We start from the raw sequence: 27,495 nt of genomic DNA, 5'->3' as shown, positions 1-27,495 counted from the left end.
ACCGGAGATTTAAATAGGGTATGGGTCCAATTAAAATTTTAGTTGGATCCATTATAAGTCCCTTGGAATCCAAGATAACATAGTTGAATCCATGGAAATCTAATTTGGGTTCATATTCAAAATGTTAGTACTTTAAAATTTTAAAGGAAGAACCGGATCCGCGGATGGACCCGGATAAGTCCAAGGGTTGGACCCAAAGAGATAAGTGGGTCACAGGTCACGAGTTCAAACGATCCAAACTCACACACATATGTGTGTTAAAGAAAAAGAAATACACGTTAAAAAGGTAAGAAAGGAAAAACGTTAAAGTTTTAAAAAAGGAGATTTTGCAAACCCTAAAAGCGGTTTACTTGTGAGTTAAGAAAGGGAGGGGTTGCGTGTTTTCACGCAGCCACTGGAGAGAGAAGGGGTAACCGACCCATGACTTCTCTCCTCTTTCCCCCATGATCTCTACCCCCATTCTCTCTCCCTAACTGACTCTTTGCCTCTCGCATCTCTTAAAACCCCTTCAACACTCTCTCTTTTGTTCTCTCTTTCTCTTTCACTCCCTCTTTCTTCCCCGCTCGTGCGCGATCTAGAGGAGAGACCCCGACATAGCGCGCGCACAACAACATAAGCAGGGATTCACGATTCTAAGGTAGGAAATACTATGATTTTTTTTGTGTTTGTGTTTCTAGAGTGCAAAATGTAGCAGCACAGCTCGTCGGCATGGGTCCGAGCACACACTAAGTTTTGGAAATCCATATTAACCAATTTTTATCTTGTTTTGGGGTTAATGGATTCTGTGAAAAAGAAGAATAAGACGATCCCAGTTATGCTGAACTACAGAGGTGCTTAACTGGAAATGAAACATTAACTTGATAAATCCTATGTCTTCTATCTGAATGTGTGTTTTGGGTATTTTTACTGAGTTTTTCCCTATTGTTGTAAAGTCCTCTGCGATTTTCCCTATAACCTAAGCGGTGTGTGTTGTTGTAGTAACTATTTAGATTTATTACAGATACATAAAAGAAATTATGCTTCACGAAATATTGATGGTACATGTGGTGAAGTCCTGGATTTTTTTTTCAAGAGAATCTAGTTGTAATTAGCTCTAGTAATGAATACCAAATAGTGATAACTACGGTATGTGTGTAATCTGCATATTTTACTCCTTGTAAATGAATGAAAAATTGCAGACACAATGATGTACTTTTGTAAATTCTTAATTCCTGTTATTGAATGTAAATGGCATGTTCTGAAATTTTTATACACAGACTATGGCATAATCGGGTTAGTTTCTCCTGCATAAAGTAACACCTGTTTCAAGTTTTTGTTTCTCAAATCGGCTAAAGATAAAGCGTGGTGCATGTTCCGGATAATTTTTTCTGTTAAAGATATCGCAGGTTCTAATAGTTTAATGCTCTATTAGTACATGTTCAGAGTAGGTTTCCATGTTTAAATTACCTCAATTTTGGAAATGTCAATACTCAGATTATAGCGTATGCAAGAATTATGAGTTTTCGCATGTTAGCTTATAAGTATGTACTGTATACACAGTGGATTAATCCAATATTAAAAAGTAGGTATAGATAACTCTAGTGTTAATATACATAGTTGGGTTCTAAATAGTTAGTTGCATATGTCAGCATGCCTGCATTTTCTGCATCTTCCTACTCACTTGAACTTGATTTGAAATTAGTTCTGAAATAGTGACCAAGCCTATGATGTTCATTTCTAGTAAGTTAATGTTCAAATGCCTATTAAGATGAATATTTTTAAAAAAGGTTCAATGCCTATTTAGTTGTATATTAAGTTGATGTTCAATTTCATATGAAGCTGCATATTAAGTTGATGCTCAATGCCTATTTAGTTGCATATTAAGTTGATGTTTAATTTAATATTTAGTTGCATATTCAGTTGATGTTCAAATGCATATTTAGCTGCATGTTAAGACAATGTTCAAATGTATATAAGGCTGCATACTTCCTGAAATGCTCAAACACCCATTAAGTTGTATACCATCTGGAATGTTCAAATGCGAAGGTGATTGAAGAAAGGTGTATATAAAAGTACTACAAAATCTTTGAGATTATACCACATGATCTCTACATGAAACAAATGAGTCTCTGCTGATTTGGCAAAAGCTGCCATCACACGTCACTATGTGTGGGATGCTGCAAGTGTAAAACCTAATGGTATGTTGTGGCAATTTGCCATTGAGAAAAGAAAATGATGATCTCTTAACCGAATCTGCGAGTTGGTTGACTATAGGCACATAAGTGTCAAGCTAGAGTTTTGAGGGTCACACACTAGTCCTCAAAATTATAAAATAAATACAGATGTAAATTCAAACATATATGAATATTTTTCGTCTGACTGGTTTAAAGGTATCAGGGCATTCGTGCCTGATGGTTTAAAGGTACCAGAGTGCTCTGGGTGGGTCTGCGTAATTTCATGGATAAAGGTGGGTTAACATATCTATTTAAGGTATGAACGGTTGTAGGTCTACTACAACTGCAATATGATTCAAAATTTTGGAAAACTCCAGTGTCTTTGAGCTACTAGATTAAGACCAGAAAAACCCTAATAACTCAGAAAATACAAATTAATAAGATGGCAAACCACTCAGATTCAGGCTTACCTTAGAGAGGGTAGGTGGTACACAACTCCAGGGACATGTGCTTTTTGCTTCGAGCGGCAATAACTCGTTGGTCTTCAGTTCTCAGAGTTAGGAGACCCGGACTACCAAATTTGTCTTAGGTGGTAGCTCCACGTTCTTCTGTAGAAGTTAATGATGCATCCTATTGTTTTGGGTCTTTGAGAGGTTCTCACGATTATTCAACCGCTTCCTTAAGATTTCAGTTTTAGTTAGACATTTAGGTTAATAAAACACCAATGCATAATAAACCCCGGAATGTTCTCTTCTGTTACGGTTTCCTTATCCGGCGAGTACCTGCAGGATAATTTAAGAGAAACATTAAATTTAACTTCTTATCACTCAGACAAATGATTGCGAGCTTTATACATGAACATGTTAACCTGTGATTAGTTAATTGAGCATATGATTAATTTTTTAAACCTTTGATTATTTGTTTGATTAGGTGATGATTCATAATATGCTTTTTCGTGAGTTAGAATTGTGATATGTAATAAATTAGTTTCCTGTTACTTATTCATCCATGCCATGCATAGTATCATGCTTTACTGTCCATAGTTATTCCATCACGTTGCATACTTGTTACATAATACTTTTGCAAAATCATAGTATTCTCCTATGCAGACTGGTTGTAGTCTGACACAAATTATTTTACTATTTTTTAGGAGAAGAGTAAATGATAAAGAACGGTTGTGGGATGATGTGCAGATCAGGATATATGATCTATTGTGTTCTTGGGATGTTAAATTTCTAATTTCGTTATTGTAATTATGTCATTTAGATATTCCAAACTCTGATATTATGTTTTAAACTTTTAGAAATAAAATGAGTGTTAGTTGCTTTGATGATTCTTTTGATGTGCCTGAAATGTTTAACCCAATTAATTTGAATTTTTCTATTGTTAAAAAAAATTCTAGAAAATTTGAGTTAAATTTTGGGGCATTACAATTAACATTTATCAGATGATCCAATTAGGTGGGAAGCATCTTGAAGTATTGTTTGAATGAACCATATAATGCAAGCTTAGTGTGTTCTCATCCACACCATGCTTGTTTATAAGTAACCTTCATACCTTTTGCGTGACTGATGTCATTCATGATTTCTCTTGGAGTTATATTCGGGTTATAGTGCATGTGTTTATGAATAAAACTTGAAATCTACTTGAAAATCACTTTTTCTACTACAAGGTTGCCCAGTGATCCACCACATGTATGCTCGCTATCATACCTCTTCACTTGAAAGAAACTTGTTGTGTATACCTTTGTGCAATGGATCTTCCAAGGTCAATCAATTGACATATAGACGTTCTTCCTCAAGCATACGATAGTGACTCTGTTATTGCAGCTCTTTAAGAATTTTACTTTAGAGTTATTCATGATCACATGATCTTTAAAAAATACGGCAATGTTAGAGATCATTAAATCTTTTGCCCAAAGCAATTTCTCGATCGATTGAGTGTGTTGATAGCTATTGGAATTGTTCACAATCATTAAGCCTTCTATTACGCAATTGCTTATACAAATCAGATGTCTTTGCTTCACTGATTTTCAATTGTTCTTCATTATATGAGAACCTATTAAACTATAACCAAGAGTTCATATTCTCCAATGCTTTTGGTGGATTGCTTTCACCCACCCTTATTTGTCTAATGTCATCAATGTCTTCATTGTCTCCTATCGACATGGTATACTCATCATCATCGATATCATCTGATTATATAGTGTCAACATGATCGTTGTTATCACTAATTGATTGTTTGGTTGCACCAACTATATCAAAATTCATTGCATATATCATTTCATTTGCTTTCATGCATGCATCATTTATGCATTTTCAACATTCAAGATTAATCATCAAAATATCACATTAATCATCACACCTACATCTCAACCATAAATTATATCAAAATGATAACTTATACCTTACATTATCGTATTCCCATAAAGGTTGTTGTCATTCAAATTATTGCAATGAAGATCACCGTCACTTCTTTGCCCACGTGATTATATATCATTTGCATTGATCCGTTGATCATGTACAACATCAATATCATCCACTGTTTAGGATAGTTGAATAATAGACAAAGGACTCAGATCAATAAATGATGTATGTGATAGATGCGCATTCTCAATAGGATTCACATCATTCCATTGATCAACTACTGATTATTTAATTACTTCATTAACTTTGTATACTTTCAAGTGAAAATCACCACAAAATAACCTCAATTCTACATTATCATCATCCTCAATATATATTCATATTTTTTTATTGTTTAAGTTTGAAGAATAACTATAGCAGAGGCTCAATAAGTATGTCGCGACTCAATAAGTATGTCGCATATCTGGTTTTATGAGACATTAAAGCCGCATATTCCTTAAAAGTAATATTTTTAGAGATCACTATATATTTTCAATTAGTGTAATCAAACTTACGGTAATGTACTTTAGCCCTTTTAGATGCCATCATTGATGACCTACAACAACTACGATAGTATAGTTTAGCCCTTTTAATGCTCATGCTCAATGAACCCTAGCCTCATTACACTAATACAAGAACAACAAATATTAATTAAGAAATAAACAATCATAAATCATCTATAATAATATATATTTCTATGAAAAATTATAAATATAGTAAACCCTAAATAGAAGTCAATCACAAGGATGATATTGCAACCTTCTCAAAAATACGCATGGGGATACACAAATATATATTGTATGAAACTCACCTTTCGAACCTATTGATAGAGAAGTTGATCACAACGATGATATCACAACCTCCTCGAAATACAAGAATTGCCACAAGGGTTTTACAAAGTTCTTTGCAGATATAAATGAGAAGAAAAAAGCCTCAAACAAAAACAAGTATATATATGATTCGCAAAAATTGCAAGTATTAAGAAAAATCACATATAATAAAAAATTTGTAAATATATAAGTAGCATATTTGCGATTTTGTTGGTTCCCTTTAAGTGGAGTTTCAGACATAAATTTGTGCAATTTTGAGAAGTATATGCGAAGCAATATGATATTTGTGAGAGGTGTTTCATAAGTATTTTTATGCAATTTTTTTTATTATATATAAATCAGACAGATATTTGAGATTTTGGTGGTTTCAGTTTTACCAAAAATTCATAAATAAATTTATGTGATGTTCGTGAGGTTAAATTCGCATAAAAAACTTGTGATTATATATTTAAGTGGGAGTTGGACCTATCCGATGGACGATATAATTTTATCGCAAAAAGGTCTCAATCCCCAGTTGCGAAGGATAAAAGGGTCCTAACGATGTCGGATATTTATAATTTTGGACATCGAGAGAATATCAAAAATTATAGGATTTTTAAGAAATCAGGTCAAATTACCCGTATAATACAATCATTTTTTGTATGAATAATCTATTGTTCAACCAAAACGTGTGAGTGCAACCTACTTACTCTAACTTGGTCTTAGTGGCCACCATGGGATTGTCCAGTTGGTCAGCGTGGGACTTCAAATTAAGAAAAAAAAACTATATATTCTTTTAAATAATTTTTTATTGGCTTTCAAATGATGAGTAGATAAGGAATAGTCTTTGGGGAACCTGCCCACAAATTTTAAAGCTATGAAACAAGGTCTAAACCATCAAGAAGAGACCAATCATACCAAGTAATGAGCCCATCGTCCATCTCAAAGATGGATGATGGGCAACTTTTTGAATGGGCCCACCTCCACCACTTTCCTTTTGTTTGGACTGTTTGGGTGGGGATTAGGCCATCTCGGGTCCATTTAGAGCTTGACCCACCGTGCTTTAAGTGCAGTCCGGCCCAAAGATGATCCGACCCATTTACTAATGGGACGGGCTTTGGCCTGATCCTTAAAGGGCTTAGGTTTTAAAAGCAGTCCATGACTCGGCCCATTGGCCCTAATGTGAAGCAGATCGAGCTGAGCTCGGCCCCGCCCGACCCAAACCCAACCAATTAGTGCAACTAATTAGATAAATAATAAATAATTAACAAGTTTTCATGTACCCAACTAATTGTCTTTGGAGCTTTCATAAAATTAATGCAACTAATTAGATAAATAATAATAGCTACCAAGTTACTATATAATTAATAATTCTTAAAAATATATATATATATATTGAAAATAAGATGCGAGAGAATCATTTACGGTGGTTTGGACATATTCAGCGAAGGCCTAATGATGCTCCAGTTAGAAGGTTGGAGAAATGGGAAAATATATTAGTTAAAAGAGGTCGGGGTAGGCCTAGGAAGACTTGGATGGAGATGATAGGAAAGGATATGAATGCTTTGAACCTCACCGAGGACATGGCATTGGATAGAAATGATTGGAGGAAAAGGATTCATGTGGAAGACCCAAAATGAATTTCTGTTTTGGTTCATATCGCTGACCCCAATTGTTTTGGGATGAAGGCGTAGTTGTTGTTGTTGTTGTATATATATATATTATTAAAAATTAATAAATAACTCGAGCCGTCGGGCCAACCCGGTAGTTTGCGGGCTGACTCGAACCCAGCCCACATATATGAGGGTCGGGTTTTATTCTGATAGTTAACGGGCTCGAGCCTGAAACCTTGATCCAAACCTATCCTATGGCAGGCTGGGTCAGCTTGGCCCATTCTGTCGACCCATTGCCCACCGACACTTTCTAGGAATCCAAGGCAAATTTTCCTTTTTTTTTTTGACAAAAAATACTCATGCCCAAGCTGGTAAAAACCCCAGTGGAGCCCCACGACCACCTTGGAAGTCTCGTGCGTTCCTGAACAAAGTTCAACAACGCAAGGAAATTCTTTTGGGAAATGGTGTTCTTACTGATCTTTGGAGGAAGACATCCCTATAGAACTATTCTTTTATTCTTTTATTTTTTAAGAATTTTTTTTTATTAGGCCAACTATTTGCTCCTAATTTCAAATATGGGCCTTACTTTCTCAAATTTCAAATATCGGTTTTTATTTTCTTGAAAAGTGCCCAACAAAGCCTGTATTATTCTTTTAACTGAGGTTAAATTACAAATCAAATTGCAACTTTTCAATTTTCAAGGAACAATACAAGAAAACAAAAAGAAATCACGTTTTCCAAAATGATAGATATTGACTTGAGGTTTAGACTGTTCTCAGAAAGTGCTCAGTCCATATCTAAAATTTCAAAAAATTGTGAGCAAAACAATTTTTTAAATATAGGAAAAAAGTTGGCCCTAATAAAAAAAATCCCATTTTTTTAACTTATCATTTTCCAACGAATGTTGGTAGAAGTTGCAACGGAGGAAATGTAGCTGCACCCGCGTACCGACAAGCGACCATGCAGTTAAATTACAATAAAATCCCCATGTAACCAACGTTACCAAAATATCCCTACCAACTCTTTCTAATGATGGAAAAGTCTCTGGGCTTCCACAGATGACGATAATCCAGAATCATAAACCTGCTGGTGCTGGCTTTGCCAATTGCCCTACCTTACTTTTTATGATATTACTCCTGAATCGACTATTTTTTAATAAATACAAAAAGAACTTAAAATTATTTTTAATATTATTTTAATAATTTTAACCTGATTGACGCATGATATTTTTTAATTATTTTTTAACTGATTCCGAACAATTTACTTGAATATCGGTATCGACAGGGCCAGTACCGATACTGACAACATATCTGGAGAGAGAATAGATAATGACCCTATTTGTTCCAGCCATTTTTGCCTTGCTAGATAAATCTTGGATCTCTGCAGGTTTGATATGAACACTGAAACAGAATCAGGTGGTAGCTTTCAACTTGTAACGGGATGTCAATGTAATGGTTTCTCTCCATTATCAAAACAAAAAGTGCGTGCATGGAGGTATTTTTAAGAGTTTGGCGTTTGGATGGCAATGTTCTTGAACTTGACCAACTTTATCAACAGTTAAGCATGTTTAGGCTAATCTGATTAAATGATTAGGAATGAAACTTGATTTTAAGAAACAAAAACATGAGTCAAGGCCATTCAACCAGCCAAAGGCAACATCAGACTTACCACTAATGGTGTTTAGCATGCTTGCTAAATGCTTCTACGAAAACCATGTCCAAGTAGGGGTGTCAACGGGTCGAATTTGGTTTGGACCCAGGTGAATCATATCTGACCCTGATTTTTGGGTATGATATCGGGTCAGAACCCGAGTCTAATCGAACCCGTCATAAGAGAAACCATATGAGACACGATAAGAACTACATGAACCAGACCTGGTCGGTTAAATAATAGTTTTTATCATTTTTACATTGAAAACTTGTGGGTCTTAATCGGAACTCGGGTCGGGCTAAGGTTTGATATAAAATTTCCCAAACTATACTTGATGTATTAATTGGACCTTCGTGTCTGGACTCAACTCTTAATCGGGTCTTCTTATTTATCACCATACCCTGACCCGTGTCCGAGCAGTGCCAAGTGGAGCACTAAAGGGGTTTGACATGAGATGGTGTTGTGTGTTCTCCCCGAAATACAAATTTGCATGTTTCGGTATGTACGGAGGAATGTCTTGGGACCCGTGATAATTCATATGTCAATGTGGCCCACGATGACTTTATAATAAAATAACATATAAAAAAGGTAGATATGCTTTTGACGGAAATGTCCTCCTGTAAGATAGATATGTGTTGGATAAAAATGTTCTCCCGCTCCTCGTTAATAGATTTGCATGTTTCGCCTTTGTTTTTAGCTTGTGTTACAACACATGGCCGTTTTCTTGTTCCTGCCTGATGACTTGTGGAGCCTGATTTATAGTTTTTTCCATTACAAAAGGGAGGGGTTCCCCAGCGCGGGTCCCGCTGCGCGGTTAGCGGGCGGGGGTCCAAGGGGGGCAGCGCCTCCCAAAATAAATTTTTTTTTTACCCGACTTGTTTAGGTTTAGGGTTGTCGCTCTTGCCTTGTATAAATTCTTTCTTTTCTTTCTCTATTGTAATTGTTGAAAATAGCAATAAGATTTCTCTCTCGGCGACTATGGTTTTTTTTACTCTCTTTCTAGTTTATGGAGAGGTTTTTTTCACGTAAATCTGTGTCCCTCTTTTTTTGTTGTTTGATTGTTTTTGTTTCTTCATTTTTTTGCTTGAGCGTTTCCTAACACTAAGATCAGAGAATAACGATTTACAATAGAAATCAGATCAGAGAGTAATGATTTACAATAGAAATTTGATTTATACTGTAAATCGCTACTCTCTGATTTGATTTCTATTATAAATCACTACTCTCTGATTTAATTTCTACTGTAAATTGCTACTCTCTAATCTGATTGGTACTGTAAATTGTTACTCTCTAATATGATTTCTATTATAAATTGCTACTTTCTGATTTGATTTCTATTGCAAATCGCTACTCTCTCATCTGATTTCTACTGTAAATCGCTACTTTCTTATTTGATTTCTACTATAAATCGCTACTCTCTAATTTGATTTATACTGTAAATCGCTATTCTCTTATCTAATTTTTATTGTAAATCGCTACTCTCTGATATGATTTTTACGGTAAATCACTACTCTCTTATCTGATTTCTACTGTAAATCGCTACTTTACTCAGTTCAACGCTGCCACCATTATCTCTATTGTAAATCGTTCTTCTCTATCTACTCAGTTCGACGCTTGCACCCTAGTATCATGATGAACAATAGAAAGAATGTTGATTCTTTTGGTAGTTCAACTATTTCTCACGAACAGACGACGACAAAGGATGCTCCAGCGATAATAGATGACTGCGTCAACAAAGGGTGTTTTGACAGCAGTAGACGACGGTAAATCATGTTTCGATGACAGTAGACGACGACAAAGGATGCTCCGACAGTAGCAAACGATGACAAAGGGTGTGTCGTCAAAGAGAGCTCCTGTTACAGCAAATGGTGAATCGTTAAAGGGTGATCCTGAACGTTTAGGGCGATATATTGCGAGGAGCTCCTGTTAAAGCAGAGGAGTTTATTCCTTAAGGCGAAAACAATGATGATTTTAACCCTTTCTGGCAGGAGGATATTTTTGTCCTTTACTTGAAACATTGTTTTATGACGCTAATGGCGAAAAAGGGTACTTAAGTCTTTGCAAAGACACCACACTCCGATGCTAAGTGATACCGACATACACTAGGAAACGAGCCCCACGTGCTTACATATGTGGCACTCATTCAAACCCGAGAACACGCACCTGCGTGTTCTGAGGGAGGGGAACATATAACCTGCTTCAGTTTGACATAGTAGGAGGGAGGCCTAGGTTGCTAAATAGACGGTCTAGGACTCTAGGATCCATTCCCGTGGGCATCACCCCTTTTACATTAGCCAAAACAAGGCCGGGGTAATGGGTGCACCCACAAAGTTTTACGCTACAGGGACGACGACTTCATGTACGACATGCTAAGTCCAGTGGGACTAGGTCTCCGTCTTCAAGGCAGTTTCTTCATTTCATAAATCTAAAAAAAAAAAAAAAGTTGGATCAGGTTGTGCCCTCAATCTTGGTTCTACAATACTAATTCGGTCAAGTCTTTATTATTTTTTTTTTTGGAATGGCAAGCTGGGTTAGGCAGACCCCCTACCAAATATCTCTCAAGCCCCATGTGGTAGAGGGATTCGAACCTGGGCCTTCAGCTTGGCACAAGACCATGCTTACCACATGGGATACCACCTCGGTAGTTCGGTCAAGTCTTAGTATTAGCCATGCCATGAGAACCAATCCAATTCCTTGCCAAAGCCTTTCTCCTTTTATTTTAAGGACTGTGACTCCTAGTTCTGGCAGGATTCCCAAAGCTCGAATTGGATTGGTTGTGAAACCCAAAACCAAATTCAATTCGATTAACTTGGATCCAAAAATCTTCACGGTGAATCACAATTACAAAAAGTAGTATGAAGCAATAAGTAAGATAAGATTGTGAAGCGATTACGGGAGCACATGAGCAACGAAAAGAACATACCTAGAAAGAAACATGAAACGGGAGTAGAAGCACAGTGAGCATAATTCCTGAAACGGTCTGCCAGTCTTACAATTACTTGGATTGATATAAGCATCCCATTCAGGCAGTTCGTGCTTTAGCACTACGGGAGTATGTACCCGACCCCATTCAGTCCACCCTAGCACAATCATTACTGAGGGGGTACCTCTAACACGATTTTCAATCGCGGGGTAATTGCGACCTTAAGTCTTATTCATATGCATGCAGAACACCGCTCTTGACACTGCGGCCACCACGAGCATCACACCTCTTTTAGGTGGATACAACACACTCTGGCTCATCAGCCCTTACGAGTCTGGTTGCGTAACCGTTCTCAATGAGCATGCATATGACTCGATCTAAATAGATCGGCTACTCGACGTATTTTTATGCAATGAGTTCAAACCTAGCCAAGGCGCAACCTCTACTCCGGCTCAGCGGTCCTTACGAGCAAGGTGCCCTTGCAAGCACAGGGATACGAGCCGTTCTGACATCGTTTCATCAACGGACATCATTATGTCGTTCAACTGGTTTCAACAGCTTTTCTGCTAACCATTTCGTCAACACCTCCCCTGCTCTACCGGCAGCGGTGCGATGAACCCTTCTACGATGTAGAAGGCATTCCATGAACTGAGTAGCACTCTGCTATGTGTCAGAGTATCCTGCTACGTTCTTTCTGAGCTATTCTTAGCTTCTCCAGAATTTTTAGCAGCACTTCCTCTCTTTTACGGAGAAAACATGCGTTTTTTTTATCCATTTCAGCGACATCTCCCCTCTCTGGCGGGAAATCGCTACGCTTAACTCGAGAAATGGACGCGCACCGTTGTGCGTACTTTGCATCAATCAAGGTTGCAGGAACCCTGGGCCATAGCCAAGCCATACATAATTGACTTAGAATTTTCGTAAAGAACATTTTGCCAAAAAGCAAACCCTTTCTAATAGAGGCTTCATTCGTCAAGCAGAATCTTGAACGAGGAGCGGTCAGAGAATCGCATTGGCGATTTGAAGTTGATCTCCATTTGAACGCTCATTTATGCGTCGTATATTTAGTATAAGCAGGAGCCTTGGTGTCATTCAACACGACGGCGTAAGTAAATACATTGCAGAAAGCAGGAGCCTTGGCATCATAGGACGCGACGACGTAAGTAAATGCATAATCGAAAGTGCAAAAATCATAAATTGCAGAAAACATGAGCCTTGACATCATACGACGCGACGACAAAGGTAAAATACATAGCCTGTGCGATATAGGACGCGTCGGCAGAATCAACAGATATACACCTAGATCCGCATCCAACGATAGTTACGAGGCGAGCGGGTGAACACCGAAGTGTTCTGAAGGGCTCAACCAAGAACTAGGGCGAGATACCATTTTTAAAACGCATATACAAATCAACATGCATGTTTGTTTTAAAAGAATTATTAATTTTTTATTATAAAGAACCCAAGATGAGAAGAGAAAGTGAGAGAAAAATGTCAAGGAAAATAAAAAGAAATTCATTTGTTTTTTAGAGAGAACAGAAAAATTAAAGGAAATTCATTTAAAAAACGATGGAAACAAGAAGAATGCAGGTTTCCCAAAGCTTTGTTTTTTTTTAAAGTTAGGCATACCCCACCAGGTATTTATTCAACTTATCACTGAGGTTTTGAACCTGCAACGTCCCACCATTGGGAGACGTGCATTGATAGCTCCTACCAACCACGCGGAGGCCCCGTTTCCCAAAGCTTCGCTTTGTTGCGAGGAAGGAATGAGTTTTTCGCTTGTGAAGCAGGAAGATACTTTAATTATGGCGTGAACCGTTGGACAACCTGATCAGTTGACATGCTAAAGTTCAACTTGGCCGAGTCCCGGCCTCCATTGCCAAAGGGGTCAGTGAATGCTCTCTTTAGATCATCTTTGTAATAAACGTATACTAAAGGGGTATTTTCGTAATCTAAAAAAGACCCATAATGCAGGTGGACATGTTTATGACAGGAGGCTATTTTTGTCTTATAACCATAAAAAGGCAATTTCGAAATTGCCCCTCAAAAGAGAATCTCCCCTGCGCTCTCCCACTCACTTCCTCTCTAAGCTCACACCTTGCTGGACCTTCTTCTTCTTCCTCTCCCTCTCTCTGTGTGTGTGTGACGGAGGTGTAAGAAATCACACTAGGGTAGTGGGGTTTTCTGGGTGATTGTTGGAAGGAATGGGGGGTCCTCTGGGGGCAATCATAGGGAGGTACCCTACCTCTAGACGTGAGCACCCCAATGGTGACACCCAGCAAAATGACATCGTCAAGCACAACAGGAGGTGCAGGGACGTGGTGTTCCTGATCATATTCATCGCTTTCTGGGTTGCCATGATCGTCAATTCCAGCTTTGGATTTAACCAGGGCAACCCTCTGAGGTATTACATGCCCCCCTTCTATTGCTGTAGATTTCCGTTTTTGACCATGGTAAAACAAAATTTTCTGTTTTGTTCACTTATTTTCCCATCTTCTTCAGGAGAACCTAGCCAGAGCTTGGGTGGTGGTGGTAGTTTGTTGGTTCTTTTCTTGTTTGTTTGCCAATGGTTTTTTGTTTATTAAAGTTCCCTTTTGGGTGTGATGAACATGCATTGTGATGAACCATATTTTAAATCTTAATTAAGAGTGATAGACAACATTTGTGATGAACCATGTGAAATTTTAGCCTCCCACTGTGGTTTGTTTCTTCTTTGTTTTGTTTTTTCAAAGTCTGTTTTCAAGTTACCTACGTTTTGAAGGAGACAGTGGAAAATGGTTGTTTGTTGTTTGTTAGAAAAATGTATGTTGTGTTTGTTTTCAAGTATTGATCTCCATGAGTAGCTTTGTCGTTGGGTGGTTGAGAGCAATATGTTTAAGGTTCTGTTTGGATCCCTTGCATTGAGATGGGAGCACCATTTCCATGTGTTGCCAAAATATGGTGTTGAGGATGGAGTTGCCAAAAGCATCCTGTTGTGAATGGTGTTGAAATGTGGTGCGTTGCAGATTCCCCAGTGCTTTCATGCTGCCTTGGCAGCCCTAACACCACATTTCAACACCATTCACAGGTGGATGCTTTTGGCAACTCCATCCTCAACACCACATTTTGGCAACACATGGAAATGGATGGATTAAAGATTCCCAAAAAGTGCCTTAATGGCAGATGTAATAGTGAAGAGGGCATTGGAGGAAATTACGTTTTATTCTCTAAATCACTCAAGCATGTTTCCACTTCACATATTCACAGTTGCCTTAATGGCACATAACAAGGGCTGTGTTCTGTTGTTATTATTTTGCTTTATGTGGAGAAAAACCACTTCACATATTCACAGTTGCCTATTTTTTGACTAAACCAAAAATAGTAACAATTCATATTAACTGGTCAACTTGCAGTTCACAGACTTACTATTGCCTACCTGTCCAGGAAATTATGTTGCTTATACTGGTACATAATTAAAAGAAGAAGAAAGAAACCAGAGATATTCCTGTATGTAATTTTCGTTTTAGATTTTATAAAATAATTTTAGCCAATTCAAGACTGTAGTTGTGTAACTTATGCGGGTTGACACCATTTAATGCTAATCTAAGTATCTCTGCACTCCATGCAGAAATAAACAGATAGAGCAAGTTGCCCCATCTCACCCAGAATTTGCAAAGGCTTCTGTTGTTGTAATGATGATGATAGGGTAGATAATGAAAATATGTGGTCAAGAGCCTACCTTCCAGCTTCTCCGTAAAACCACCATGCTCCATTTATTTTAAGAGATCTCTGATGTATTAAGCCATGTCTGAGATGTTACAAATGCTTTCCCAAACAAGATGCATGATTAGAGTTACCGGAAGCGCCTAGGCATATGGGGAACGCATTTCCCCGAAGCGCATTTCGGAAGCGTGAAACGTCGCGCTTCCGAAACGCGCAGGGAAGCGCGCTTCCCCCTCGCTTCTCTTTTTTTCCCCTCTTTTTCGCTTTCCCCTCGCTTCCTAGGTCGCTTCCTAAGTCACGATTCGCTTCTAAGTCGTCCCACGCTTCCTGCTTCTTAAAATTTTGAAAGTGCCTCGCTTCTCGCTCCAGTTTCCTCGGCTGGCAACCATGTGCAGGATTAAGGTTGGTTTTATGCATGTGTATGCATACAAATGCATGCAGACGTATGTCACATAGGTGCGGGTGCGGATGCGGGTACAAGTGTGGATGCGGCACTTTAAAAAAACTTGGGTACGGGAGTGTAGGGAATATATATATATATATATATATATATATATATATATATATATATATATATATATATATATATATTAACAATTTTAAGTTAGCACTATGCGTATTTGTGTGCATTTATGTATATATATAATATTAGATAAAAATAGACTTGATTAGGGTTAACTGAATCTACTTTTGGATAGAAATGGACCTCAGTGTGGTTGACTTCACCTAACACAAAGGAAGCTGTGTCCAAGTGTCGCACCTGCCTGGGTGTGGGTGCGACGCGGGTGTGGTGCCCTGTTAGAAGAGTCCGTGTGACATAGATGCAGACAGACAAACACCCACCACTTCTCATTATACTTCTCAATCTATGGTGACTTGTAACCTATGTCACAGGCACTCGGTCAACTAGGTGCGGCACCCGGTGCGATCAACCTGACTCTAGGTGCGGTCAACGCACCCAAGGTCATTTATGTCCAACTTTTGGAATATATATATATATATATATATATATATATAAATATAATTTTTTATATTTTTGCCGCACCCCCGCATCCGCACCCACACCCATGTGACATAGCTTGTAACACACACACACACACTGTGAAGAAGTGAGAACCAACACCACCAACCGAGCACGATAGTCTACCAAAACAGCTGCCAAAAGCACAAGCACAAAGGGCCACTATGGGCACACTCACAAAAGTCCACTATGGGCACACTCACAAAAGGCCACCAAGGGCACAATAGGCACACACCAAGAGATCACTCACTTTGTAAAAATATTATTTTTATTAGTGGCAATCATGCACACAAAATGCATACAATACAATGAGGGGAAAACCCCTATATATACACAAAAGGGAGCAGCCAACTAGCCATTAGATTAGCTCTAACGGCTAAGTCAACACAAAGTTGACTACAAAAAGATACAAAAAGTAAAAAGAAAAAGATACAACGACAATAAAAGAAAAGAAAAATACCCTATTCTAAAAGAAATAAAATAATATATATATATATATATATATATATATATATACATAAGTTTGCACACACACATATATATACAGAATGTACATCTTAACACACACACATGCGACTGTCATTTTGCTTCTCATCTATTGTGGCTACAGTATGTAAGCTGCGAACAGATTAATTATTGGTTGCTGAGAGACTGTTTGATGCCAGTGGCTTGTCTTTGTGGCATTCTGTGCAAAGTGCTTATTTAAAAGCTATCCTGAGTTTTACTGTAAAACTGCTTTTGAGCTGCAATGTGTTTCTTGTTTATGAATCATGTGCGTGTGTAACTCCAATGATTTGTATTCAACCCAGGCTTATATATGGACTTGACTACAAAGGCAATGTCTGTGGCAACAAGCATGCAGACCCAAACCTTCGGGAGTTGGAAGTTAGATACTGGGTAAATCCAAACCAAGTTTATGAGAGTGGTCTCAGGGAGACACAGTTCAAGCTGTCGGATGCACGCAGCATCTGCCTCATGGAGTGCCCCACCCCATCAGAGGAGACTCTCAATTGGATATGTGACTATCCCGAGGGAGATATCCGCCTCAGTATGGATGAATGGATAGATAGGAATTATGATTACTTTGAGTTTCTCACACAGCCTATGAGGAACAGTTCCCTTCAGCTTCAGGGTCCATGTTACCCTGTTATATTCCCCAGTATTAATGGTGAGTAGCAATACTTTTCTCTCAACAAAGTATGCCTGGATGAGTTTTCTCTGTGTTCATGCTTAAACGTTTATTAGTCAACATGAAGTCTCTAACATTAGACAAATGTCATTTTCCTTGTGTGCCTGCAAGTATTTTACGCTCTACCTTCTAGATTAGATCTTTCTGAATATTGTTGATATTTCTTGACGTCTTAAGATGGTCTATAATCCAATTATTGGAAGCGGTGATGCTGTATAACATAGTATCATCTAAATTTTTTATGTTAGTTATTAATGTAAATTTTATGGATATTAGTGTTGGACCTTTTTCCAAACATTGACAACAGCTATGCTGTGCAATATAGTCAGCATTATCTGAATTTTCAGTTGTTTGTATTCATGGATATTGATGTGGGACCTTTCTCCACTATTTATTTGTGTCAGTTGTGCATCTATATTGTACATCTGTACAAAGTCCTGCAGTTCTCATGTGCATATCTTTGTCCTTGGTTAACTGATTATGTGATTTACATGATTAAATAGGTAACCATGATGGTTAGTACCTTGTTTATTTTATAAAATTATGTATCAGAATATTCATATTTGGTGCATATTAACCGTAGTCACAAATGTTGCCAATATTTTGAATATTGATGTTTTTAAAGTTTTTTTTAATGATAAAATATTGCGGTAGATTGCAATTTACAAAACAAAAAACCATTATTTTGTTAATGATTTCCAGTTTTTTTAAAATTTGTTTCATTTTTTATTTTCTTTATTTTTTAAAATTTTCCTGGTATTTCCACAAGGAGGCCAGTAATTATACCTATTGATTTCTCCCAAAAAAAATCCTTGTCAATATTTTCATGAGATGATACCTATGACTATGATACTGGCAAATTCACTCAAATTTAGTAATGGTACTCACTTGTACCACTTGTAATGATTATTATTTGGAAATTGGAAGTAATCTGCCATGAGCTCATTCATGGAAGTTCTTTAGTAGGTTGACAGAGAAATCTGATGTTTATGGCATTCAGATTAAAGGAATGCGAGTATTTGCCAACGAATGAATTATCTATTGTCTGGCACAAAATATTTTAGCATTGTTATTTCCCATACATATGAAAAAGAAAAAAGACAAACTTTAAGATTACTGACCTACTATGGAGAGTGTCTTTGATTCTTGCTTAATTTTGAAAAATTACTTTCTCAGTAGGCAGGAGTAACAACTTCTTTTGGGTGATCTTTAGTTTTCTGGAGCTGCCAGCTCATAGCACGTGCTTCAAATGAGTCTTTGAGGCAGTGGAAGCAGATGGGTGGAGTAAATATCAATGAGAATACTGTAATGGAGAAATCTATTCACAATGTCATCAATTCTCCATCAGCCGTCCTGAAGGTTCACTATCTAACCATAATTATGTTGTTGGAGATTATTATTATTTTTTCTTATGCATTATCTCACTTGTTTTCCATCAAGAATTAGTTGAAATTCTAGTTTTTTGAGTAATTGAAAGTCTATATCTGAAAACAAATCAGGAAGATGCTACTATTCTTTCAAGTACAAATCCTCTTGCTTTTACCAAATAAGACAATCGGTGATTGCCAATCATGTCTTATCTGTGAGTTGGTTTGTGATCGAGTTGATATGTCCTAAATTTTGTGTCTGCTACTTTTCCCTGTAATAAAAATTGCATCAAGAAGTTTGTCCCTTCTGCTGTGGCAAGTGTCTGAAGATGTAACATGATCATCACCTGTTAAATTGCACATTCTAAGGTGCTTGCACAATTCATGCTTCAAATATTGATTGTGACACTTCAGAATTTAGTTTTGACCTGGAATTATCACATTCATCATCCCTTGCCCTGTAGAAGCTTACCAGGCTATTAAGTATGAACTCTAACTGTTTCTTTTTGCCTCTTTATCTCCTAATGCCTTTGGAATTCTTCAATTTTCGTATTGAACAATGGTTGACACCTATAAACTCGTTGTCTGCAGCGATATGTGGCTGATATTGGAAAGACATGGCCTGTATTGATTGTCTGTGGAGGGATTCTACCTCTGTTTTTGTCAGTTATTTGGCTGCTAATGATTCGCCATTTTGTTGCTGCTATGACGTGGGTAACTGTGATACTGTTTAACATTCTCATAATATCTGTTACAATGTTTTTCTACTTGAAAGGTTAGAAATCTTCCTTTCTTCATTTCTCTTGGTTATGTTATTGGATAGATCTATTGTTGTTTGGTTGCCACTACATACTTTCTTTATCCTTCAGTTTATCTTATTCATAATAAACTATAGAAAATGATTGGGAAACTTGCTTTCATTGTCAACCTATTATGTTCATTTCATAAACTTTATAAATCGATAGATCAAAAGGGGAGAAAAGCAATAAGTTGTCTGCAAAAACATAAACATGACTGATCATCTGATGAAAAGGTTTCCTTTTTCTTTTTGGAGTTTCAAATCTCGGTAACTTTTTTTAATGGATGCTCTGATGGGAACCCTCTGTTTGTGTGTTGTGCGCACATGCACTAGTACATGTTTATGTGTGGATCTGTGCCTGTGCATGTGCTGCACAGGCCTATTTGGTTTATGGTGCTGGTCCACTTAAATGTTCAAACCTGGTAAGCATGCGAAAGATTGAAGGTTAGTTGAAAGTGAACGATGACCTCAGTAGGGTGCTATTCCTTTTCTATTATTTTGTGTATTATGTTTAGGTGCTTTGTATCACTCTTCACTCTACTTTAGGCATAAAGGTAACTTCAAATAAGGTCCTTATTGTACTTTGATAGGTGGAAAAGAATCTTGTCAAGTGCAAAGTAATGACTATTTCATGATGGTAGTCAGTCCAAAAGTGATCACATCCAATTTGGTATTTAGCAAAACATCTAGTTGGAAGGTACCCTTTCTGTACCTTTCGAGTTACTAGAGGGCAGCCAATGAAACCTTATGATATTAAATGTAGAATGTATCACCTTTGAGGGCATTAGGCATGCAGTTTACTATGAAGTGCTCAGCCATGGGCATGCCTTTGCCTGATTGTTATAAGGTGCTTAGTTGTGAAGGAACGAAGCAATTCAAGCAAAAGCATGCAATATGCCACTCCTTGGCTGGATTTTCAAACTGATTTTTCTCTCTGATTAAGTGACTGCCTTATATTGCTGAAAAAGGTGGAAACAGAAGGGAGCACCAAATTTGTGTATAATATTGAAGGATTGCTGCAAGAGAGAACCTCTCTTTTTAAATATATTTATCAAGAGGAAACTGTGGATCAGGTGATGGAGCCTGAGGGAGATTTAATTGGAAAGGCTTGATTGTACTGTTCTACAATGATTAGTAGGGGTTTAAACTCATCTACCACAAAACACTGATATCCTTGTGGGAACAATTGGTTATGAAACCTAAACAATAAACAAATTTGTTGCCAGACTTTATGTGTTCATTATTTGACATAGGTTTTCTTTTATAAATGAAGCATCCTGCATCCTGTGCAATTAACAAAGATCAGTCTTTTTTTGGGGGGTGTGGTGGGGGTATGTATGTGTCTGTGTTGCGTGTGTGCATGTGCTGTGAATAAGATGTACTAGTTCACCTGAGAGATTTTTAGGCCTATGGACATGTGACTTTGTTTCTCAACGATGGTTTGGCTTGATCTATCCAAGCTCTTGTTCTTCTCATGGGCTGGAGTAAAATGAGGCTGTAAGATGTAAAGTCTATGATCCCAAAAAGAAGATCTGTTTTATATTTTCCTGTTGGGAGGAAATAACCTAGAGAAGGTCTGACAAACTCTCGAGACTAAAAACAAAAGTAAGATTCAAAGGACAAAGTAAAGATAAAGGTGAAAAAAGGGGGAAATGTTACCTTTGGTGGAATCATCGCTCAGTGCCCTCCGTTGTGCTGTAACAATGTATAGAATAGAAGGAAGTGGGTACCTGATGGAATTGAAAAAGGCAGATCTGAAGCTATGTAACAGTACGTACCATAATGGGATTATCTTCTCAGTGATTCTTTGTATCATCACTAGTTTTTGTCTTTTGTCACCCTTGTAAATGATGCAGCTTAAAAAGCGTGTCAGCTGCATGGGATCCATGGTCATCATTATTGATGTTTCCATGAGATACAAACTGTTAAATTGTAATTCATATATATATATATATATTGTAATACCCACTAGGGGTAAAATAGTCTTTTCACATGTAACACACATATTCATTTGAATATGTTTTTCTTCTTTTTCTTTTTCTTTTTAGTTATTATATTATTGGAGGGGTCCGCCATAGAGTCGTTGGGCCCCTCCAACGTCTGTATGGGAGCTCCTTCTTGGGTCCCATTTTGTCTATAAATAAGGGGCATTGTCCCATGTAATCTTTAGGCTTTTTGTAAAGCTCTCTCTCTCAATAATAGTTTCTTTTTTATGCTTTTATGCATTTGTGCTCTTTTGTGAGTGTTATTTTGTGCCTTTGTATACATATTTTTCGTTGTGAATATAATAAGTTGTCTTTGAACTTGATCTTGAAGATATTTCCACATGGTATCAAAGCCAGGTTTATGAGAAGCCAGCGTGTGTGTTGCAGTCATCATGGTTGTTGCCTCGAAAAACGTGCATACTCCTCATTTTTCTATTTTGGCGTGAAAAGTTCTTGCAAACTCCTTCCCCTTTGGCGTGCTATAACTTTGGCGTGCTATAAGAATAGCTAAAGAAAAACCCATTGTGGTGTGTGTTCAATCGTGAAGATTCTCGTCTCTCAAAAAGCTTCTCCATGGCGGAAAAGGATTTACATTTCTCTCTCGAATTCAAACTCAATGGCTCAAATTATCATATTTGGGCCGAAAATATGGAAGCCCGTATCAAGGGAAAAGGGCTTTGGGGCTACATCAAAGGTACGATTCCGAAACTTGAGCCTAAAATTACTATAGTTGAAAAATGAGAAATAAAAGTTCTTGAAGAACAGGAAATAGTGAAGGCTTTTGAAGAATACAATAATAAACATAAAGAATGGAAAATAAAAAATTATAAAATTCTTTCATGGATTTTTTCTACGGTTGAGACTAAGATTAATGCCAATATTTTAAAATTCAAGAAAGCATCTCCGGTTTGGGAATATCTTGAGAGGATGTATACCTCGAGAGATTTATCTCACAAATACTATCTTAAAAAAAGGGCTTTAACCCTTCAACAAGGACAAATGACTATTAGAGAATATTTTGCCGAATTATCATCTATTTGGGATGCGCTTGCTCTCCTTGAACCAAAGTGGAGTGGAGAAGCCATTGAGCTACGACACAAACAATTAGAAGAAGATCGTTTTTTCAATTTCTTGAATGGGCTTAGACCCGAATTTGAGCAAATAAGATCTTTTTTTATCTTCTTTCACTTCTCCACCTCTAGAAGATGTTCTCACTAAGCTAAGTGGGGAAAAAACTCGAATAAGAATAAGTAAATCCAATCAAAGTGTTTTAGCTATCCTTTCAACCAAGGATGAGAATGAAGGAGCCTATGCCGTTTCTAGACCGGGAAATAATTTAAAAACCTATAAGCCTCCTGTGATCATGCAAAATTTTTTCTCTTGTTCCTCTTTTCCTTCTCCTTGCCTTTCTAGCCTCTATTTCCCTTTTTAAAGGGGAAATAAAAGACAGAAAAGAAGAAAGAAAATAAAAGGAAGAAGAGAGAGGAACCCTTTTGCAAGGTCTCATTTGACCAAAGAAATATTTTGAAAAATCATTCGCCTCCGTTTTGAAAAATTTGCGGGAAAATGAAGACACGGGATTCGCTCGTCGGTACGAGGTTCAACCGTTCCTGGCGCCTTTACCAGGGGTAATCGAACCAAGGATCGAATTCATGCATTTTTGCTTTGCTGAAATATTATCTAAGTATTTATTCTAAGTCCTAAATGCACATTGAATCATGCTTGTGCTATGATTTTGAACTTGAGAAGAATGCATATTTTTTTTAGAAATGCTTCAGAAAATTTGAGAATTTTCAAGTGATTTTGGGAATGGATTTTTGAAAACATCCTTTAAGAAATGGCCCGAAAGTTCAGAAATTGGTTTAGAATTTATTGAAGAATGTTGTAAATCGCAACAATGATTTTCTGAAAGACGCGATACATCGCTACACCGTAAATCGCATGATGATTTGCTAAAAGTCATTGTAAATCGCACAACGATTTATGGAAAGACACGGTAAATCACAATAGCGATTTACTGAAAGATGTCACCAATCAGATGACGATTTTGAAATTCAAGAATTTGAAATGAATTTAAAAGCATTGAAATTGAAGATCTGGAAATCGAATTCAAAGTCAAGTTTTTTAGAATTTGAGGTCAGAATTGATTTAAGAATCAAGATTGGGGTTTTGAGAGAAATAAGGAATAAAATTCAAAGTTGTAATGTAAAATTCAAAGATAGAAATTTAAAAATAAAACTGAAAATTGGGAATAAAAAATGAGTATTTGAAATAGGAGTTAAAGTTAAAGAGAATTGAAAATGAATTTGAGAAATAAGATTGGATTCATGAAGTGGCATAAAACGATGACTTGGAATTTAGGAATGAAAAACTTCTTTTAAAAATTATTTCAAAATTCACTTGGAAATTTGAAAATGGTTTCAAAGAGGTGGAAAATGCTGATGCAATTCTATCTTAAATGATGAATGCATTAAAAGAAATTTGAAATTAGGTTTTGAAAAGCATATATCATTCTTTAAGTGAATTGAAATAAGATTGAAGATATAATACATTTTTGACTATGGCCATAAAATGTATTATATAATAATCGTATTTAAATTCATTTGAAGGATAAAATACATTTTGGTGCCTTTATACAGTTTAAAATAAAATTAACTCTCAATATATCCTCACTATGGCCATTGATATATGTTTTGAATCAATTTTAAATTAAAATTTAATAAAGAAAGAAAATATTTAGAAAAACATGATGATTTTTTTTGAAAAGAGATTCAGTGTGGACCCAATGTTATTCCATAAAAGATGAAAACCCTAAGTTTTGTTCACATTTTGACTATGGCCATAAATGCAAATCGTCAACTTAGGATTTAATCACCTTTTATTAGAATGATGCTTGTGCCATTCGTGTTTCACCATAGTGTTATTGAAAATGAAAAAAAAAATGTAACATATTGATTATGAGAAATGAAAAGTTAAACTACATGCTCATTCATTCTAAACTAAAAGTAAACTTCTCATTAATTGATTTAGTACAACCTTTGAATTGATACAACGATTGAAAAAAAGACAACAAAATAAAAAATCCTGCAAAATGAGCAAACTTGTTAGAAATAGATGTTGGCTTTTATGGATTTCTCTTCAATTATTGAAAAATTGAAGAATACATCCAAAATTAGCCTTTTATGCCTCAGAGATAAAGAAAATTAAACAAAATAAACACATATGATGCATGATTTTGTGAAAGCATCTGAAAAGGCATTCTTGGAGTTTTGAATTTTCGAAATTAGGGCTTTAAAACATATAAATACATTTTAAAGCTTGAATTCAAAGTGAATTTAACCTTGAAATTGAGATTTTCAGGAAAATTTATTGAAAATGATTGAAATAAAGGCAAATAAACTCCAAAGTTTGTTTGAAATGAAGTTAAGGCATTCTAACTTGATCAAATTCATTTTTAATTTATGAAATACAGGGGTTATGTCTGAAAATTTTGAATTTAAAAGTGATAAAATGCGTATTTTAACTTCATTTTAACAAAGCAATACCTTTTTATAAAATTAATTTTTGAAAGATGCAATGAATGAATGGTCAATGATCTTAGAAATTTCTAAAATGATATGCAAATGCTTAACAATCTGATAAATGTTATAGAATTGAAAATGCTAAGCAATCATCTGAGAAGAACCCAAATTTGGATTCTCTTATCCAGATAAGATAAGATTGATCAGGATTTTGCAGGTGAACCTGTCAGAGCATTCTGAGTGGATGGAAGTCTTAAATGATTTGATTTTGACTCAAAATGAACCCCTGGATTCACAACATAGAAAGGAAGCATTTTCTTTTTACAGAATATCAAAATCATTCTTGAAAGTATAGTTATGATCAAAACATCAGAGCATTAATTTCAGAAACAAGAAATTGGATTTTAACAGACAGGTTTTAGTAAACTGGATGTTACACAGGCTAAACAGACTCGATTTCTCCCAAATTTGAGGAAAACGTTGCTTAACTCAATCAAGAAACCAACCCAATTTACATAATTGAAAAATCAATTTTGGTTAGAAAATGACGACTTCGGGAAGTCATTGTTTTCAAACAGGAAATGAACCTGTTACAAAATTTAAAATTCTGTAACCAGTCTCGTTTTTTAACACGTTTGAAATATCAAATGATCATAGAAAGTTATAAAACTTTCCAGATATAAACTAGACACATGGACGAAGAAAACCCTTTTTACGGATTTGAAAAATGATCTCTCGTTGGGAAGATATGACTCTTACAAAATGAACTAAAAACCTATGTCACTCAAATAAGGCAGACTGATAGGGGTCTGGTTTTAGATCCAAATGGGCTATTAAATGACCATAGAAATCACTGAAAATTTACAGGAATAAACTAGACTTTATAACGAAGACACCATTCTTTACGGATTTGAAATCCAATCTCTGTTTAGAGAGATATGGCCCTGACAAGTTGGTCCTGATTCGGATAGCGATTTACAACGATTTGTATCACAAATCGCTGTAGTGTTTAGCGAAAAACACTACAAATCACTATAGCGAGGTCCAACAACGCTACAAATCGCTGTGGGTCTCATTAGAGACCCAAAAACACTATAAATTGTAGTTAAAAGACCGGACAATACTATAAATTGTTGTAGGAGTCGTTGGAGACCCGAAAACACTACAATTCGTAGTTAAAAGATCGGACAACAATATAAATCGTTGTGGGGCTCGTTGGAGACCCCAAAACACCATAAATCGTAGTAGAGACTCATTGGAGACCCAAAAAATTGTAACCACGATTTACTGAAGAATGTTGTCAATCAAATGGCGATTTGTTGGAGTGCTACAACAGTCATGATATGGGGGCCAAAATCAGAACATGTGCAAAATCTGGATACAGGGTTCTGGTATTTAATCAAAATAAAATATGAATTTACCATGAAAAATTCTGAAAATTTACAGGGATAAACTAGACATGTAAACGAAGAGAACCTGTTTTACAGAATTGAAAAATGATTTCCCTTTAGGGAAATAAAATTCTGACAAAATGGATCAAAATCTAAGCCATTAAAATGACACAGGGTGACAGGGTTGTGGTTTTCGACCCAAAACAGGTATGAAAACGCTATAAAAATAGCTGAAATTTGACATGAACAAACTAGATTCAATTTAGAAAACACCCTTTTTTACGGATTGGAAAGATCATCTTTGGTTAGAGAGAAATCACTTCTGCAAGTTGATCTTGATTCTGCTAAAATTGTGATGGTGCAAATTAACAGGTTCTGAATCTTGATTTTTAAAGTAGGTCAATAGAACTCAGAATGATTTGATTTTTGGTGGAGAGCATGAAGACATATGCATGAAGTTGCAGTAAAAAATTCAGATTAAAATGAGCTCTGGTTACATACAAATCGATAGATCTAAAATGCACTGGAATTCAAAATATAATCTAGAAAGCAACTGAACATGATGAAAGCAAACTGCATATCCGTAGATGTTCAAACATGAGATCTAATGCCTTAAACCATGAATGCATGCATGAATGATGAAAAATTAAGACAGAAAATGCATTAAAAGAAAACAAAAATGGCTGAGGCACAAATCTAACTTGTTGTAGCCCATTTGAAAGAAGGATTTGATCTAAAAAGATCAAATCACTTCAATTCTTTTGGCTCAATCAAAATATATGAAACAGAGATTAAAAATACAGCAAATAGGAAGATGAAAACTCAGATTCTAATCTATTAATCATGCTATGACAAGAAATTTTAAGGGAATACAGGAGGAATACTCACCTTGGCTGAAGGGGTCTGAAAGAAAGGGTTGAGAGCTTCTCTAAACTTACGTAAACTCCTAAGAGAGAGAGAGAGAGAG

At 36.3% G+C, this 27,495-nt stretch overlaps 1 protein-coding gene across 1 annotated transcript in view; it reads left to right on the top strand.

Moving 5' to 3' along the window:
- The first annotated feature begins 13,615 nt into the window (after positions 1-13,615).
- LOC149813213 (choline transporter protein 1-like) overlaps positions 13,616-27,495 on the top strand; it is a 46,679-nt gene continuing 32,799 nt past the window's right edge. The window contains exons 1-4 of the mRNA XM_089990897.1: positions 13,616-13,957; positions 17,086-17,444; positions 18,679-18,824; positions 19,424-19,607. Of these exons, the coding sequence (XP_089847023.1) occupies positions 13,758-13,957; positions 17,086-17,444; positions 18,679-18,824; positions 19,424-19,607 (889 nt within the window). The 5' untranslated portion in view covers positions 13,616-13,757. The remainder of the gene's footprint in view (positions 13,958-17,085; positions 17,445-18,678; positions 18,825-19,423; positions 19,608-27,495) is intronic.

Source organism: Nuphar pumila, chromosome 16, assembly GCF_984573655.1.
Source record: "Nuphar pumila chromosome 16, dmNupPumi1.hap1.1, whole genome shotgun sequence".
Taxonomy (NCBI): domain Eukaryota; kingdom Viridiplantae; phylum Streptophyta; class Magnoliopsida; order Nymphaeales; family Nymphaeaceae; genus Nuphar; species Nuphar pumila.
Note: the sequence above shows the minus strand (reverse complement) of the source record. Positions and strands in the feature narration are given on the sequence as shown.